This window comes from Rousettus aegyptiacus, unplaced genomic scaffold (assembly GCF_014176215.1).
Source record: "Rousettus aegyptiacus isolate mRouAeg1 unplaced genomic scaffold, mRouAeg1.p scaffold_m13_p_4, whole genome shotgun sequence".
Classification (NCBI taxonomy): domain Eukaryota; kingdom Metazoa; phylum Chordata; class Mammalia; order Chiroptera; family Pteropodidae; genus Rousettus; species Rousettus aegyptiacus.
In genome coordinates this window covers 64,092,025-64,110,298 of record NW_023416307.1, presented here as the reverse complement: position 1 = coordinate 64,110,298, position 18,274 = coordinate 64,092,025, and the positions used below count along the sequence as shown (strand labels likewise).

At 32.2% G+C, this 18,274-nt stretch overlaps 1 protein-coding gene across 13 annotated transcripts in view; it reads left to right on the top strand.

Annotated features, from left to right (window-relative positions):
* DZIP3 (DAZ interacting zinc finger protein 3) overlaps nucleotides 1-18,274 on the top strand; it is a 99,893-nt gene that overhangs the window by 58,576 nt on the left and 23,043 nt on the right. For 11 of the 13 annotated variants that reach the window (XM_016162458.2, XM_036219939.1, XM_016162446.2 and 8 more), the window contains 10 exons: nucleotides 579-623; nucleotides 2,937-2,987; nucleotides 3,456-3,481; nucleotides 5,774-5,939; nucleotides 7,415-7,510; nucleotides 7,644-7,771; nucleotides 11,775-11,843; nucleotides 14,245-14,341; nucleotides 15,754-15,857; nucleotides 17,407-17,494. In XM_016162458.2, the coding sequence (XP_016017944.2) occupies nucleotides 579-623; nucleotides 2,937-2,987; nucleotides 3,456-3,481; nucleotides 5,774-5,939; nucleotides 7,415-7,510; nucleotides 7,644-7,771; nucleotides 11,775-11,843; nucleotides 14,245-14,341; nucleotides 15,754-15,857; nucleotides 17,407-17,494 (870 nt within the window). The remainder of the gene's footprint in view (nucleotides 1-578; nucleotides 624-2,936; nucleotides 2,988-3,455; nucleotides 3,482-5,773; nucleotides 5,940-7,414; nucleotides 7,511-7,643; nucleotides 7,772-11,774; nucleotides 11,844-14,244; nucleotides 14,342-15,753; nucleotides 15,858-17,406; nucleotides 17,495-18,274) is intronic. The other 2 variants (XM_016162449.2, XM_016162448.2) reach the window with 1 other exon arrangement.

Sequence of the window (18,274 nt, the reverse complement as noted above, 5' to 3'; positions counted from 1 at the left end):
GAACATATATTATGTACCAGGCACTGTGCTAGACTTTTGAACATATTTATTTCTTCTGATGGTTGGGAGTGTATGTGAGAGGTTAATAGAATATAGCAGAAAGCATAGTGGACAATAGGAGAGAGAAAGGAGAAAAATAAACAAATGGATATTTGCATAGAGGTGGAATTAAAATCATGATGGAATCTATTTACAGATAAGTAGTAACAGTTATTATATAGTCACTGAATTCTTCTTTGGCTTATTTTTTCATCTTATGAACCCGAACATGTTGATTTTTTAAAAGTGCTTCCTTTGTCACTTATGCATGAGTATGTGCAAATGAGAATTCGTGAGCTTTTTTCAGTGGCCAACTCATTGATGTTATATATTGTTCCTTTATACATCAGTGATTTTTTAAGAGCAGAAGACATTAAAATAAAAATGAAAATGAAAATTTTTAATAGGGTTTAGAAAGAAAATATGATCAATAATATTAGAAGATAAAAGGTTTCAGTAGTTAGAGGAAATGTATTTTTCAAAATAACCCATTGTGCCATTCAAATTATATATTAAATAAATGATTTATTTCTTCTCAGGTTAAGAGTAAACCAAAGAAAAAGAAAAAGACTAAAAATAAAAAGGTAAGAGACTGTATTAGCATTATAATAGAGGAATATCTGATTAGGAACACTTAGGTATAATATATGGAGTCAATGTTAGAACTTAAAATTAGTCCAAGTAGATATATAGCACAGATGACTTAAAAAATGTTAGTGGTTTATTGAATGTGTGATTATAGAGAAATCTATGTATGTTAGATCCTGAATGACTAAAACTTACTGTATGCCTAGTTTACTTCCCTAAATCATAATTTATGCATTTAAATATACTGATAAATAAATAGAATTAGTCAATTGGAAATTCCATTAATTCCTACATATCACTCTCCTTTAAAAAATGCCTACTCAGTGTTTTAAAAACAGCTGCTCGTCATGTTTCTGCTGATATGCTCAGAAACATTTTTTTTAAAACCTTAAAACATCTTGATTTTCTTTGTGTCTAAGAGTCTGCCAGCAATGCAGTAATATACAAAACGGTGCAAATGCAAAACTTCTTTCATGTCTCTTTTTTTTTTTACCAGTTGAAAAATGAACAAGTTACTTTCTGTAGCACATTTTTAGCAAGAAATTTATTAATTGCCTAGAAAATCACAAGAGAAAGTCAGAAGTCATTTTGTTTTTTGGCTTAATTTTTTTAAATTCAGACTTTATTTTCAAGTTTAAATTAAACAGGGAATAAATACAACTGGAAAAAAATATAAATGCCATTCAAAAATTTATACCCTGATATTAAAATTTTCTTATTAAATGTCAGCAACTGTCAGATTTTTTTAACAGCCTAAATTTTTTTCCAGTTTATTTTATTAAACAAGTTGAGATACTTTGAAGATAATTTTATCAAGATAAAATATTAGACAATATTAGATAAAATATATATTTCTTATATCTTGCATCTTTTATCTAAATTTTAAAGTATGGTACCTAAAAATGTTGACATTTTTACATACAATCATTTAATATAGAATAGTCCTATTCATATACTTAGTTACTGTTCTATTAAGTGCAAAGAATTGTCTCCTTGTAGTGTCATATAAAGCTAAGTCAATCCAATGCTCTAAATAGCAGTTCTCCTTATGAAAAATTCTAGCATATAGAAATTTGCTTGGATTAAAGAGTGATGACAAAGCCCATGTGCATGAAATTTAGTTCCTCTATTAATTATTTGTTTTGCATCATCTCTACCTAAAGATAGTCAAAGTCCTAAAATTACTCATATATTACCCTTCCATTAAAAATATTAAATACTCTTACTCCTACTCCCACTTCCCAGCCAAAGGAATTGAGGGTTAAAAATAGGAAAGAGAGGTAAAACAGATGGTAGAAGAACAGAAAAAGCATTGTGATGAAGCTTAGAGATAAAAAGAAATTTGGCAGGAAGTAAATTGAGCCCTTCTACTGTAAAAGAGGGAAGTTGCTTAGGTACATGTAAGAAGACATACTGACACATGCATTGACATGAAGTTGTCATGGGAGCAGCTAAAAATGAGTTTCAGAAATACTTAGCTATACTAGATATGTTCATTATGAACAATCAGAAGTCTTTTAAACTTGGTTATTCAAGTACACTGGAACCAAGGCAGGAGTTCATAATTCTAAATTGAAGAATTAAACTGGCACTGGACATTAATCAGATATCAAAATGTAAAAATCCTAGTACAAAAAGACAATAAAGCAAAATAAATTTGCAAGTACATCATAGAATCTGTGGGACGGGAGACCTGAAGTTTCTTGTGAACAAGAGATGGTAGCTAAATTAATACTGTAACATATACAAGAGTAATTAATGCTGTTAGTGGAAAAGTAATATATGAGTAATTAATGTTCTTAATATGTGTTAAGTGTCATCAATATTACCTTTATTTAGTATGTTGCCTTTATAACTTTATTTTAATGAACATAAAATTTAAGGCTTTTTAACATTTCCTCCGAATCATGACTTCCCTAATGTTTATTTTTAATAATATTTTTATTATATAAATTTGCTCTGTTTTTACACATAGATTTCCAAGAACTCATACTTAGTATAGCATTATAAAAGTGAAAATTCTATGTACCCTGTCCCAAGATATACCAATAGGTACAAACTTAGCCCCAGTACTCACTTCCAATTATCTGAATCAATGATTTTTAAGTTGTGTTTTATTACTTAGTAGTAGATTACAAAATCAGTTTAGTGGGTCACAACCACCATTTATTTATAAAGAAAAAAATAGAATTAGTAAGAATAAAAAAGTTTCCAGAATTCATCACCCACTGTCTTATAGTCAGTTTGGACTGCTATAACAAACTATGATAGACTGGGTGGCTTAAACAACAAACATTTATTTTTCACAGTTCTGGAAGCTGGAAATTCCAAGATCAAGGTGCCAGCAGATTCGGTGTCTGGTGAGGGCCCTCTTCTTAGTTTGCAGACGGCTACCTTCTTGCTCTATCATCACATGGCAGAGAGAGAAAGAGAGAGCTGGCTCTCTGCTCTCTTCATATAAGGGTGCTAATTCCATCATGAGGACTCTACATCCCATCTAAACCTAATTACCTCCTAGTGATCCTGTCCCCAGTTACCATCACTTTGGGGGTTAGGGTTCAATGTATGAATTTGGAGGGAGGGGTATGAACATGCAGTCCATAACACACATAATATGGGTAAGGTTGATTTTATGGAACTTATATTTTAGTTTTATACTTATGTATAAAGATACATATATAAGTGCATTTATATCATGTTGTAAAATGTATTTTTTATTATGGTTGTGATCAAAAAAGTGTGAGAAACACTGACCTAAATGTAGTCAGATCACTGTGCTGTATTGACATAGTTGATATAGATTACTAATTCTTGATGCTGTTTTTCAGAATAAGGAATCAAAAGAAGAGCAAGTGTAAGTATTTATTTAATTTTTAAATTTTTTCTTAGTGTGCTTTGCCAACATGATAAATATTTGCCTTGGAAAGTGTTCTTATTAAGAGAAAAAGGGACACTTCCTTATTTTAATAAGTTGTCACCTTTTCACAGAAAATGACAAAAAGTTAAATTATTATTTATATTGGTAGAATAGAATCTCTGTTTTCCTATAAGGCTACTCAAGAATCATCCAGTGCTGACTACTTTGTTTGAGGACTAATTTGGGTCCAGCATAAAAACTTTTAAATATAGTCTAGATTGCAGTTAGCTAAATCTAGACTAAATAAGACTTAATCTTAAAGGACAGATTATTGTTTGTCTCAGTGACCTGTTTTACAAAAGAGTTTGTTTTGGTTTGTTTTGATTTGTTTTATTTTGTTTAACCTGAGAGGTTTTTTTGTTTGTTTGTTTGTTTTTTAATTCCAGTTTTTAACAATGAATTTTGAATCTTCAGTGGAAACTTTTAAAGTCTAAAGATCATTGTGCGTTATATAACCATTAGACTGATGAGAGTATAATAGAAGAAGGAAATAGGGGAGGCAGTCCAATGAAGAGATCATTATACCCACAAAAAAGTTTGTTAACTGAAATCAGTACTTTCATAGAACTCACTGTGAGGGTATAAATTAATATATCTTTAAAATGGTAACAAGAACATAATTTGTTAACTTCAAAGCCATCACTTATAGTTGAAGCTTTCGTATTGGTAATACATATGATCTATTGTAAGTAAATAGTTCATCATAAAAGTTGGGTTTTTACTTTCTCTGTCACCAGGTTAGCCACTAGAGCAATCATTTGTTTCTTTATTTGATTGTTTTGTTTTATTTTCAGGCTGTGTCTAAATGCCACAAAAATAACTCACTAAAAAATGAAAAATGTCATCAATTATTTTGCTCATTTTTGGCCTAAAATATAGATGCGAACCTGTATGACCATCAAATCACTCAGGGAGCTTTGTCTGTAATGAGAATTTTCAAATATAAACAAAAGCAAAGAAAATAATGTATCGCATAAGTATACATACCTATCATTCTGATTCAATAATTACCACTATTTTTCTACATTTGTTTAATTCTTTAACATTTTTTTCTTTATTAAAGTGTTCTCAATCCAAATATTATGTCATTTTTACCTCTACATGTTTCAATTTGCATCTCTTAGTAATTTGAACATTTTTCTATGTTATCACAATGCTATTATCATACTTCAAAAATTTAGGAATAATCTTCTGGAGCTTTTCAAAGATACAAATTTATCTATATTTTTATAGTTCTTGGGATGCCTGGAAAATGTAACTTTTTAAAAGATCCTCAGTTAATTTGTAAAATTAATTTTGTTTGAGAACCAGTATTATATATAGCATTTGATTTTATTGAATTTTCCAAGATGTTTGTCATTCTAGAATACCTCGGTGATACCTAATGACGGTTGTATAGTGTTTAACAGGTTATTCTACAAGCATTAGATATCAATTTTTCTAGGCCTTAGTGGCCTAAAAGAAATAATAATGCATCCTAAAATTATCTTTTCTCTTTCTTTTCACTAATAAAATCAAGTCACTTACATCATGTTATAAGTAAAAGTGTTAGTTATTGTTATCACTCAATGATATTGGGATGGAAATTCATAGTTACAAAATAATAGACCAATTGAAAGGATAGTAACATGCATTTACATTGTATACATAGGCATAAAAATGGGTTAATTGCCATTATATGTGTAGTATTTTCATTCTTTTTGTAGTTATTCCTAGTTATTGAAATCCATATTATCACTACAGTTTTTTAAAGGTTCTGTTAACAAAAGAAACCTTCATCTCTAAATCGACTTTGTTGCTGTTTGCAGCCCTCTATTTAAATGTACACTGAACCTAAGTGCTGAAGTTGATTAAACCAACCTACTGTCAAGAATGTTGTGATAAAGTAATATAGCTGCTAGCAGATGTGGAAATGTTTGTCAATATTTCCCAAAGTAATTGATGTTAATAGTTAAAATCTGAAAAGTGAACTTCATGGTCTCATAATTCTTGAAAACTCTGGGATGAACAGAAAGATACTTCGATTGCTATCTCAAATATGCTAAATTTCATTGTGAATCTTGAAGAAAAATGCATAGTATGAGCACTGTCTAAACTTGCCTTGACCATGAACCCTTGTGATGCTGAGTATCTCATGAGACCAGTGCAATATTAATTTGGGAAACAATGGCTTATATGAAAAGCTCTATACAGTTATAAAAGATCACATTGATTATGTCACCACTATAGCCCAAATATGGTAGAAAAGGAAGAACAATTGAAGGAAAAGCCAGCAAATCTACACCCAGTCAGTAGATTTATGAAAGATGATGCAAGTGATGTTCAAGAAGATTCTTCAGCTGAAGACAAGTTCTATAGTCTGGATGAACTGCATATTCTGGACATGATAGAGCAGGTAAGCCTAATTGGAGAGGTACAGCCCAGGCCTGCCTTTTTCAGAAATAATTGTTAACCTATGTTTTCCCCCATGACTTTGAACAGCATGTTAGCTAGTGGTTTATGCTTAGCCTTTAAGGAGAAATAAAAAACAGGAAAGGCAGTACAGAGGGATAAATGAGGGAAAAAGAGCTTTAGGAGCTCGAACTTTTCACTTTAGCCCTCAACAGTTGTTTCCTGGCTTTAATTATTGGGCAGAGTTGATTACAAATATATTCCTTGTAGAGGACTTTCAAATACCTCGGGGTGAGAGGGTGTGCAGAACTGGCATAGCCTCATTGAATTAAATTTCATAAGAAAAAGTTTTGTAAAACAAAGGTATTTTCATTGTTGTTGTTTTTTTAATTAGTTGTTACCATGAAACATATACAAAAAATATCATTGTACAACAGTTTTTCTCTTTGGTTCCTTTCCTGGTAGCAGTCACTGCTGGGAAGGATGTACCTACTTGTAAGGTACATAGGAACGTGATTTAAGTACTCTACGGAGCATTTACTCAGACAAAGCATATGAAAGATTTCTTTTTGAAAAACCACTTCATTTACCTACTCATGAGAATTCTATACTGAGGTAATTTTGTGATAACCTGTTCTATGGTTTAAATATAATGATATATAGTATGTAGGATTATTTATTGTCTCAGGGTACAGCTAGCACAAATAATTTCCTGGCTGATAATACAACATTCATATAATTGTCATAACTCCTTTTTCTCCTTTCCATTTATAATATTAGAATGTGTATATTTTAACCGAAATGACATTTTCTAAGCTTTAGATATTACAGTAAAATTTAAATGCAGGGCCTTTGGTTATTCAATAGTCATGAGAACTATGAGAACTTGAAAATAGAATAAAAATGTCATACTCTTGTTGAAAAATACTTATTCATTAATTTATTCAAAAAAAACATTTAGCAAGCACCAGCTTTGTGTCAGGACCTATACTATGGCACAGTCCCTGTGATCAGAGTGTTTATGTTACATTGGAGAAGTTGAATATTAAACCAAGGTGATGCCATGTAACAATATTAAGTTCTTGGGCAATTAAGACTGCCTGAATTAGAATTCAGGCTCCTCTACTCAGTGTTTGTATGACCTCGGGCAAGTACTCAGTTTTATCATCTCTAAAATGGGAATAATGAGTGCTTACCTCATATGGTTTTTCTAATAGTAAAAGCTTTAAAGCTTTAAAATGGTAATCATGCAGGTAATGTTATCCTAAGGTAGCCTTAGTAGACAAGTAATTGGTATTTTTAGTGAATGCTGTAATTAGGGAGAGGTTGGGTTTATCTAAACTAATGAGTGATATTTGCATCAAGAACTACAATGCATAAATAGACAGAAACTTTAAATCCTCTTTAAATAACTAGAATATTAGTGTTTTTAAAGAGGAAAATAAAGCATGCATATTCTATTTTCTATTTACTTAATAGGGCTCAACTAACAAGGTAACTACAGAATATGGAGAAACTGAGAAGGAAAAGCTTGCCCGACAGCAGCAGCTTTCTAAATTGCACTTTCAGTGTGAAGTGAGTACTTTTGCCATTAGATCAAATGTTAAACTTAATGGTCTTTTTTCTCTTAAAAAAAAAAACAATTTTTTTCTTTCAACTTCTGGTGACTTGAACAGAATTAACTGAAATATTATTTTTCATTGAGCAGGATTTCAAAAGACAGTTGAAAACAGTGACTTTTCGATGGCAAGAAAACCAAATGCAGATTAAAAAGAGAGACAAAATCATCACATCTCTTAACCAACAAGTGGCTTTTGGAATCAATAAAGTTTCCAAGTAAGTACAAATCTATTGATAACAAGAAATTCTAGATTTGCTCAATTATGAATACTCTTTGAAAGATAATTCCTGTGTAGCCACTAGGTGGCATTGTGACTGCACATTAGGAACTGCCAACCCAGGACTGTACTTGCTTTAAAACCAACTCTATATATTTGCTTTGCCAACTGAATTGAGAAATAAGCAACTGTTCACTCTATATAAAGCTTTTCATGTATTAGTTGAACAAGTGTGAAGATAATAGAATTACATGAGAAAGATAATTAACTTTCAGATCACGACTCTAATTTGTAAAAATGTGACCCATGATTAATTGTTTTTTTTATAGTGTATGATGAATATATTCCTCAAAGACACCATGGAATCACTTGCATGCTTTTTTATATTGATCTCTCAGTGTGTTTATGTTCTAAGTCCAAGAGATTGAAAATAAATGAAATTCCTGGAGACTCTTCTCACCCCTACCAATTTCATTTCTCTTACAACCTTAAATATTAAATGCCTATGACTAAAAATTCTGACTTAATAGGGAAGAATGAGTGTCCTGCTTTATTTTTTTTCCCTACTAATCACTGTCTCCAACAAATACCAGTTGAAATAGTAATATATAATTGTAACATTATTTTAATGAACAGTTATACCACAAGATGCCAGTCATCCATGAAGTCTAATTTTAGATCCTTTGTAGTTCCTACATTGCTAATAGGGAGAATAAACAAGTTTTAGGAAATATCTTTGAGGAGTCAAAAAAACTAGTTAAAATCAGAGAAATATTTGACAGAGATTTAGGTCTTAAATTTTCTTCCACATATCATATCATCCAACTTGAAGGGATTTTTAGGAAGAACTGAATGCCATAGCTCTGGAAACATATCAGTTGCAAACACTTTCAGGCTTGTCCCTGCTGGACTTAAATCCTTTAAGTTCAGAAGGAAGTGAGGACCTAAGATAGTTTGGGCAAACTAAGCTGGTGGATTAAAGGATTCAAAACTTTATCTTTTAGCCTGGAACGTAATAAACAACCCAGAAATATGTTAATTACATCAGAGATCAAAAAGTAATGCCATCCATGCAGACGAGCTTCCTCTCTCCTTCACTACCTGAGGATATCCCACCTCAGCTCTGGTAGCTGACCCAGGCACCCTTGTATGCTGAGACTACAAACTGACCATTTTAGGGCATGCATACGTCGTCCGACAGTGAACACTCAGTTTTGAACATTCACCAAACATTTGTTAAGTACTCACTGTGAGAGAAAAATTATGTAAGGCACATATAGAAGATACCAAGATGTGTTAGACATTGACTGTGAGTTAATGGAGCTTATAGTTAACATGAGCGTATCAAAATTATACTTAACAGAGGGACTTCCAGTTACACCAAGATGGCTCCATTTCTTAAAGTCCTTATTACAACAAAAGCACCCTGAACCTAACACAACAAACAAACATAAGAAGACTCTGAAAAGTGGAAATACAGTACATCAAAATTTGTAGGACACAACTAAAGCAGTTCTGAGAATAACTAAGTCTCAAATGAATAACATAAGCCCCCATCTCAAGAACACAGAAAAAAAAAGCAAAATAACCCGAAACAGGAAATAATGAAGATTAGAAATAAGGAAATTGGAAACAAAAAAACAATAGAGAAAAATTCATGAAACAAATTATTTCTTTGAAAAGGCTAATAAAATTGACACACCTCTAGCAAAACTGACAAAAAAAGAGACGATATAAACAGTACTATCAGGAATGAATTAGACATTGGAGAATTAGAGAAATTAAAGAATTATGCTGTGCATAAAAGCAATCCCTAAAGCTTATATACTGTATGATTTCATTTCTTTACCATTCTTGAAATGACAAAATTTTAAAAATGACAAAATGATAAATATGGAAAACAGGTTAGTGGTCCCAAGGTTATGAGGAAGAGATGGGGAGTGGGAGGCAAATGTATGTGGCTATAAAAGGGCAAAATGAGGGCTCCTCTGGTGATAAAGCTGTACAGTATCTTGAACTGTATCACTGTCAACATCCTGGTTATTATACTGTTGTTTTGCGGGATGCTACCATTTAGGGGAAGATGGGTAAAGAATACATGGAATCTGTCTAGTTTATATCATTTTTTACACCTACATGTGAATCTATGATTAGCTCAAAAAGTTGGAGTAAAAAAGAGTACTATTGATTCTTGTGATTAGGAAGAACTTCAGTGAAGACATATAGAATTAAACCTAGGCTAGGTGGGATGAGATGGGAGAAAAGACAGCAGGCATCTAGGCAGAGAAAAAAGCGTGAGCCCTATGTGTATTCTTGTGTATACTTTTGAGTCTTTCTTTGTTTTACTCACTTCATCATGTCCTAGGAGTATGTGATAAAAATATAAATATTCTTTAATTATAAAATGTTCATCTCTTTCATCTTAGAATATGGTGTTTAATAAGAAGCAAAACCGAAACCACACCTTTTTACCTTTGGCCTAATTCAGTGCTAATTCTGTAGTAAATACTTAGCAAATATTAGTTGATGATTGCAGTTTTAACAAAGAAGGTTTATATTAAGGTGACATTTTGTACAAATTGCAATAAACATGTAATAAATTTTAAGAAACTGCTGTCAATAAAAGCTTTATAATAAACTTAATAGCGAGCCAGAGTAAGTTTGAGAACTTAAACCTTTTAGAAAAGAAAATCTAATCCTACACTATCATGTTATTCACAAGACAAATAAGACTGATAAATTAGGACTGCCTGAACATATTTAGCTGTTTTGTTTCTAAGCTGAATAATAGGAACTGTGCCTGCCTTATCTTCTTTTATTTAAGAATATAGGTCTTCTGAATTCCCCACCAGATCTGTCAACTCTTATCAGCCACTGTAAACTTTAGCTGGGTAAAATATTGAAGTAATGGAAGTACACAAAGGAATATGTCAGTCTTAGAAACCTTACCACTTTTCAGTTCTCTCTACGTACTCCTGTATACTACAGTAACAAAGCTTCTATTATTTACTTAAGAACGTAATCTCTTTTTGTATAGAGACCTGGTTTCTTTCATTGCATTTTCAGTCCAACAAAAAAAGATTTTAAGTCTACAGCTTCTACGAAGCTTGGAGTAAAGGTGAATGGGTGGTCTCTAGTAGTTAAAACAATAACTTTAAATGTTGGCTTTTCCCATTCCAATAACTTATATTAACTAAAACTCCTGTGTATATCAAGTGTCCGAACATGTTAGAAACTTAAAGAGAAATGTGCTTTTGCTTACCAAAGCAGATTAACAGGGTAACATACAAGTTTGGTTGTGAAGAGAAATACAGCAGCACAAGGGAGAAACATCAAAAATGGTATATGAATATATGTTAACCAAAAAAGTATTACTTTGCAATTTTCTGAATAGCATCTCACATTTTAGTTTTTAAGCTAATCGCAGGTTGTATTTTGTGATTTAAACAAAATTTTTACCCAGTCTTCTCATGATTAGGTCATGTAGTAATTCCCCAGTTTTAATTTATAGTTTTCATTATAATTCTTATTTGTACACAGTCTCCTATATTTAAGGTCTTATTTCTTTTAAGCCCTAAGTCTTTAATAGTTTGCATGACTTGGTATAATACCTCTTTAAGAAACTTAAAGTTCTCAGTCCTACCAAAGGCCGAGAACATCAGAAGATACCATCTCTGTTTTCTAGTGGGTAAACTAAAGTACAAAGAGCTGAAGACATTTTCCTGAGTCACTGAACTAGGAATACAAGATAAGTCTTCTCTTTGGTTTTCTAACTTACAGTTACTTAATACTAAGGGGTTAGAACTTAGTTTTTTCTTTGGGAAGTCAGTAGATTAGACATCAGAAATAAGATAAATTTCAGAAGGACTAGGTAGGTATTAGAGTCCAGTTATTTTCAGTTTCAAGATTTGTAGCCCAAAATAGACATAACTTAATCCCCCCTCATCTATATCTGTTCTGACTATATTAATGACTTTATTATGACTTTCTTCTTTGCTTAGATTACAGCGTCAGAGCCATGCTAAAGATAATGAAATCAAGAATCTTAAAGAGCAACTTTCCATGAAAAGGTACACACAGCTATTGCTTTGGTTGAGGGCACCCTCTCCGAAACTACTACACTCAGCATATTCTGACGGGGTAACAGTATAATTTCTTATCCAGACTGGGGCACTTTGAATCTGAAATTGAGCAGTATTAATAATTACACTGGGACAATGGGTATAAACTACAAGAGTCATAGGCAAATGGGAGGTATGTTCACCTTAGCTCTAGCCCTAGAAAGCTGCTGAGAGCAGTTTTCAATGAGACGAGTTATAATTCCGCAACACACCGCTGTCAGGAACTAGAGCTTAAAAGAGTTATCTCTTTACCCTAATCAGTACTACTAGGTGTGACTGCTTTATGAAACTGGCTAAGTTTTATTCTCATTCATAGATTTGCCTGTAGATAATTTTTTTCTAACAGTTTTTTTGAGATCTAATTTTATAGCATAAAATTTACCCTGTTAGAGTATACAATTCATTGGTTTTCAGTATATTCCCAGAGATGTGCAACCATTACCAATATCTAATTCCAGCACATTTTTATCACCCGAAAAAGAAACCCTGATTCATTAAAAGTCACTCCTCGTTCTCCCTTCCCCAAGCTCTGGCAGCCACTAATCTATTTTTTGTCTCTGTAGATTTGCCTATGCTGGGCATTTCATATAAATGGAATAATATAATGTGAGAGGCTTCTTGTGATTAACTTCTTTCACTTAACATAATGTTTTCAAGGTTTATCTGTGTTGTAGTATATTGTCTGTATTCATTCCATTTTGTAGATAAATAATACTTCATTGTATTGGATATACATTGTATGGGTATAACACATTTTGTTTCTTTTTTCATCAGTTATGGACATTTGGTTTGTTTTCATTTTTGGCTCTTCTGAATAATGCTATTAGAACATTTGTATACATATTTTTGTGCAGACATATATTTTTAATTCTCTTGATTATATACCTAAAAACGAGACATGCAGTAAATCCTGTGTTTAACTTTTTGATGAACTGCCAAACTGTTTTCCAAGTCACTGTACCATTTTACAATCCCACCAACAATGGATGAGAGTTCTGATTTCTCCACATCCTAACCAGCACTTCTTAGGTTATCTGTATTTATTTTACCCATTGTAGTGAGTGTGAAGTTGCATATCATTATGGTTTTCATTTGCATTTTACTAATGATTAATATGTAGAGTTTGTATATCTACTTGGAGAAATGTCTGTTCACCTCTTTTGGTCGTTTTTTAAATTGCGTTGTTTGTCTTTTTACTGCTAAGTTTTAATTATTCTTTGTATGCTCTGGATACAAGTCCCTTATCAGATATTTTTAAATATTTTACCCATTCTGTGGGTTGTCTTTTCACTTTCTTGATAATATTCTTTGAAGTACAAAAGTTTTTAATTTGATGAAGTCCAGTTTATCTGTTTTCTTCTCTTGTTCTTATAGGCAAATTTTATACAGTATTCAATGGACTGTATTTCTCATGGTTAAGATATCTCCTTGATTTTTTTTTTTTTTATTTTTCCCTCAAAATACTCTTGCCTTAATGGTATTAACAACATATTGTTTTGTCAAGTTTCTCATCAGTGTTTGTGAGGAACTAAAGTATCCAGAAGTTTCTAATAAAACATTAAGGACAGTTTTTGTGAATGTTCCCTGTCACAGTGTTGTATTTCCAATTAATCGTTTCCACTAAAGACATAATTTGAGTTGTATGCTTTAGAGTTCTGGTGCTCAAGCTGAAATAAGAAAAAGAGAAACCTCTCAGGTAGCCATTTTCCATAATGTCCTTTATAAATAATGTTCTATCATCATCTCCCTCCCTCTCAAGCTATTGAATTTTTTTTCATTCTAAGGTGTTGAATATAAGCACTGACTAAACGGTAAAATATTTTAATGCAGTGACTTAGCTTTATGACAGGAATAACAAAAACCTTTGTAGTTGCTATTGCTGGAATATAAAAAGGCTTGTAGAAACTATTTTATGTAAAATTTATTAATAATGATAATAGCTAACATTTATTTTGTACTTAATGTGTCAAACACAAACTGCTTTATGTATATATTTGCATTTTCATGACTGCTCTTTGAGGTAATATAGTTTTCTCCATTTTTACATGAAGTACAAAGAAGGTTTCACATTTAATGAGTTGCAGAACTCGTATTCATCCTCAGACAACTTGATTTCAGAGTCAAGTTTTAAATAATTAGCCTATATAGACAGCTTTAAAATTTTTATGCTGTCGATAGTAAAGGATAAGTTTGTTTAAGTAATGTCTTCTTTCAATTTTATATGCTGTATACTTTCCAAGAAATTATTAACTATTCACTGAACAGCTTGTATCTTTTTTCCTTTTGAATAAGATAGAAAAGTCTGTCCTTGCTGCAATGTTACTGACTCTTTAATGACCATATATTTCAGATCTCAGTGGGAAATGGAGAAACATAATCTGGAAAGCACAATTAAAACATACTTAACCAAACTGAATACAGAAACTAGCAGAGCTTTAACAGCTGAGGTAAAAAAAAAAAAAAAAAAAAATGTGAGAGCGAGAGTGAGAGAGAGAGAGAGAAATGGAGAGAGAGAGAAAGAGTTGGGGGTCAGGTAGGGAAGTTTTATTTGTGTACTAGTATATTAAAGAATTGAAAAAAATACTACTTTTTGAATAAAGAGAAATAAGACATCTCAGGACCAGCCAGAAAAACTCAGCTCCAAACCTTGTGTTTTTTTGACTCACTGGCATTTTTTACATGATTACTTTACTATTGATTATCTTATGTTATTTTTCCCCAGATGATTCCAAGAAATTGGTCTGTTTCAGTACACATAACAAATGGAGACATCTTGGGAAAATTCTCATGAAGCCAGGTCACTAAGGCAGACTTTGAAGAATAACATTTCACTGCTGCCTTATCTCCCTTCTTTGCTACTCCCTACATGGATCTTCCAAAAGCACATATACATTATACATCCAATGTCAAAAACCAACTTATTTTCTTGACCCAGAAAGTCACATAGTTTTTTCTAAGTTAGCCTAGAAACCCACAGCTAGGGTCTCTCAAAGGAAATATGATTGTATATGTATATGTATGTAATTTTTGTTTGTAGATTATGTTGGTATATATTAAGATGCAAGTTTTTGGAGACCTCCTTGACATTAAAACCATTACAAACCTTCCCACCTCTGCCGTAATAAGTTCTTTTCTTTAGCAGACTACTCAGAAATCTAGAAGTCAATAATCAGAAAGTAGTATCTGAACCCCAAATCCCTGGGGAATAAAGTATTGGAGTGCTAACTTTAACTGAAAGAAAAGAAAAAGCTCAAATTACCTTAAGAGCTCAAGTTTATATTCTTTGTCTTTCACTGCTTTTAGTCAAGAAGTTTCCTTCTACTTCCATTATTAATTTTAGAAATAAATGCTGTCTGAGAGTATAATAGACTGTTGTAATGGTGCAGAAGGGATTCCTGCTATGGGATTGACATTGGACTAGATAACATTTGGACTGCATGGTGCTGTATGGTCTGATTATTTTCTTACTCTTTTATCAGTCAGAAAACAGAAAAATAGCAGGACTTCTTTCAAGTGTTCTTACCTTGATACCCAGGTTACTTCTAGTATCAATTAAAATTGGAATCTCTGGGACCAAAGCATCATGTTTTAAAGTTTCTGAGATGGTTCCAGTGTATGTGCAAGTTTGAAAACTAAGCTTCTAGAATGTTTACCAACCCAGTAACTATTGAATTAAAAAAAGTGAAAATTGCAGAATTGATCAAAAAGCTTTTATAACGCATTGTGGATGGTCGAGAAGCTCAGGTGCCGTTGAAAGAGATTGAAAAATAGCTTAAAATTTACTTGAAGTGATTCAGAAAAGAACGTGTTCATTTGCAAGGCTACCTTCACCTTCTTTCTCTTTTTTAAAAACCTGTAGGTATATTTCTTGCAGTGTCGTAGAGATTTTGGTTTGCTTCATCTAGAACAGACTGAAAAGGAGTGCCTCAGTCAGCTTGCCAGAGTGACTCAGATGGCGGCAAGGTAAACTTTTCCCTCTTTCTTAATGCCTCTTGATCTCAGAGATACAAGTGGCTCCAAGGTTGAACGTAATCTGTCATGTGTTTCACGTATATGCTATCAGAGTCTTTGGAGTGAAGAAACTATTGTGTTTTTAAACCTCAAAAGTCATCTAGTCACTTTGATACTTCTGTTGAAGCATTGGGAAGTCTACTGAATGCAAGAATAGCTGCTGACAGGTTTTTCTCCCTCTTCCACAGTGAAATAGATTTTTTTTTAAAAAAAAAAAATCAGTCAGAGACATGTATGAAGACCAGATATTTACAAATCAAGGTGAAGTCTAAGTAGAAAATTTTTTTTTAATTGTTTTCTCTTCTAATGCTTGATTATAAATACCTTTGTAGTACATTGGTGGGAAAATTAGTATTAGCACCTAAAATCATATGTTAAAGTCAATTTCCTGCTGTGCTCGTGATTTTCAAATTTTGGGCAGGTTGCATGAGATTCTCTTTAAATTTATGATTTTATGGTGTACACCTTCAAACTTAAAGAATTAATTAAATTAAAATCTCTGAGCCAAGGCACCATTATTTTTTTAAGTTATCATTTTAATGAGCTTCATTCTTCATTTCTGAAGAATCAGAATATCTGAAGTTTTGCAAGATTCTCAGGATATACTAATGTGCATCCTGGTTGATGAAGCACTGTTGTAAGTCATCAGTCTATCTTTGCTTGCTAAAGAGAGAAAGAGCACTCTGAATTAGAATATTATCTAGCCTCTTTATATAAGATTATTTCAATGATAAATTGTTCTGCTCTTTTAAAACTGTTGTACTGGGTGATACGGGGGTGTGGATGTTATAACAAATAGAGACTTTTGAAAGGCTTTGAAATCTCTTCTGGAAAGGACAGACCCTAACCATCTCAAACCCTTTCCTACTTAAGTCATTTGGTGGGTATGTTAATTCCTGTTAAGTCATTTGGCTGCTGTAGTTGTGCAATTTATGTATGTCATAGAGGCAACAATCTAATTCATTCTTACAGAAGAAGTACTTCTTTCTGATTTGCCCTCCCATAGGGAATATCTTTTACTAATTTGCAGAAGAGCCTGATAGGCCAGCTGTGACCTTGTGATGTCAGGGTGAAGATAGTCTAAAACCTGCTTCTAAGATGAGTCGACATCTTTAAGAATGCTCCTGCATTGGATGGCTAGGGCAATTTCCCTTTTGGTTTTCTCTCCCTTCCTACTTCAGTGGAGGGATTCCTGTGCCAAGGTTTTATAATATGTCCTAAAAATATATAACCCGAATAGAAAAAAAATTGGTGTTCTAAACCAGAAGTTATATTTGACTTTGAAAAAAAGAAATCTTAAATTCCTAGTTCTTGTTTTTATTTTTAATAACAAGCCCTTCCATACAACTTTGTGCCCATTCGAGGTAAGTGGTGGTGATGAGGTAATTTTGTTGTTTTACATTATTTACATATACACTAGAGAACATAATGGAAATTTTTGGAAACCTAAATGGTATATAAAAAGAAAGAGCTTTTTCTTGTGTCTCCTTGTCTCTGTCAGCAACCTGGAATCACTTCAATTAAAGGCTGCAGTAGACAGTTGGAATACCATTGTGACAGATGTCAGAAACAAGATTGCATTTCTCAGAGTAAGTCGTGAAGTGTTTTTAGAGTGAATTGGCTGAATATTGTAGGTGTTATATACTTAAAGAAAACATTTATCATTAAAAAAGTTGCTAGAAAAATTTAAAGAACAAGTTTTTTCATTTTTGTTATTAAAGTTTATGCCTTTTTGAAGTTTGAGATTGATTACTTCCACACAGTTGGTTGTTTATAGCATTTTATATTCATACATGTGATCATTAGGTCACATGTATGAATATAAAATTTTTAGAGTAAATGGTAAACTAAACTAAACTATTGTGCCTCACACTTAATTTTCCTGGAATTCCAAAGCTAACTACTCCAATCAGAAATAAATGTCTACCTTGGTTCGATTAATTGTGTGTGTACAGAATTAAAAGATCAAGCAGACTTGTATTAGTTTTCAGTCTTAATTTTTTATGTAATAATTCCATAATGCAAAATAATAAATTCTTATTTATTGGTTTAATAGAATTAGGGCTATGCTAAAGGTAAAGAGGTAATCCACTGAATATTTATTATTTATTTGATTTTATGATATTTTTGTATTTATATCTTAAAGTTGATATATAATAATGTTGATTGTGTTGTAGTTTCACAACACAGTGACATTCAATTGTGAAAAGCTGCCCCAAAGCATTAACTAGCTTTTTCATTGGTGATCTTGACTGTTCCTCTCCTGGATTCTTTCTTACTTGGTCTTTAGTGATGCTTAGCATTTCTCTTGGATTTATTTAGAGTTCTGGCATCAAAAGAGCAGCCCCTTGTTCTGTATCCTTGTTTTC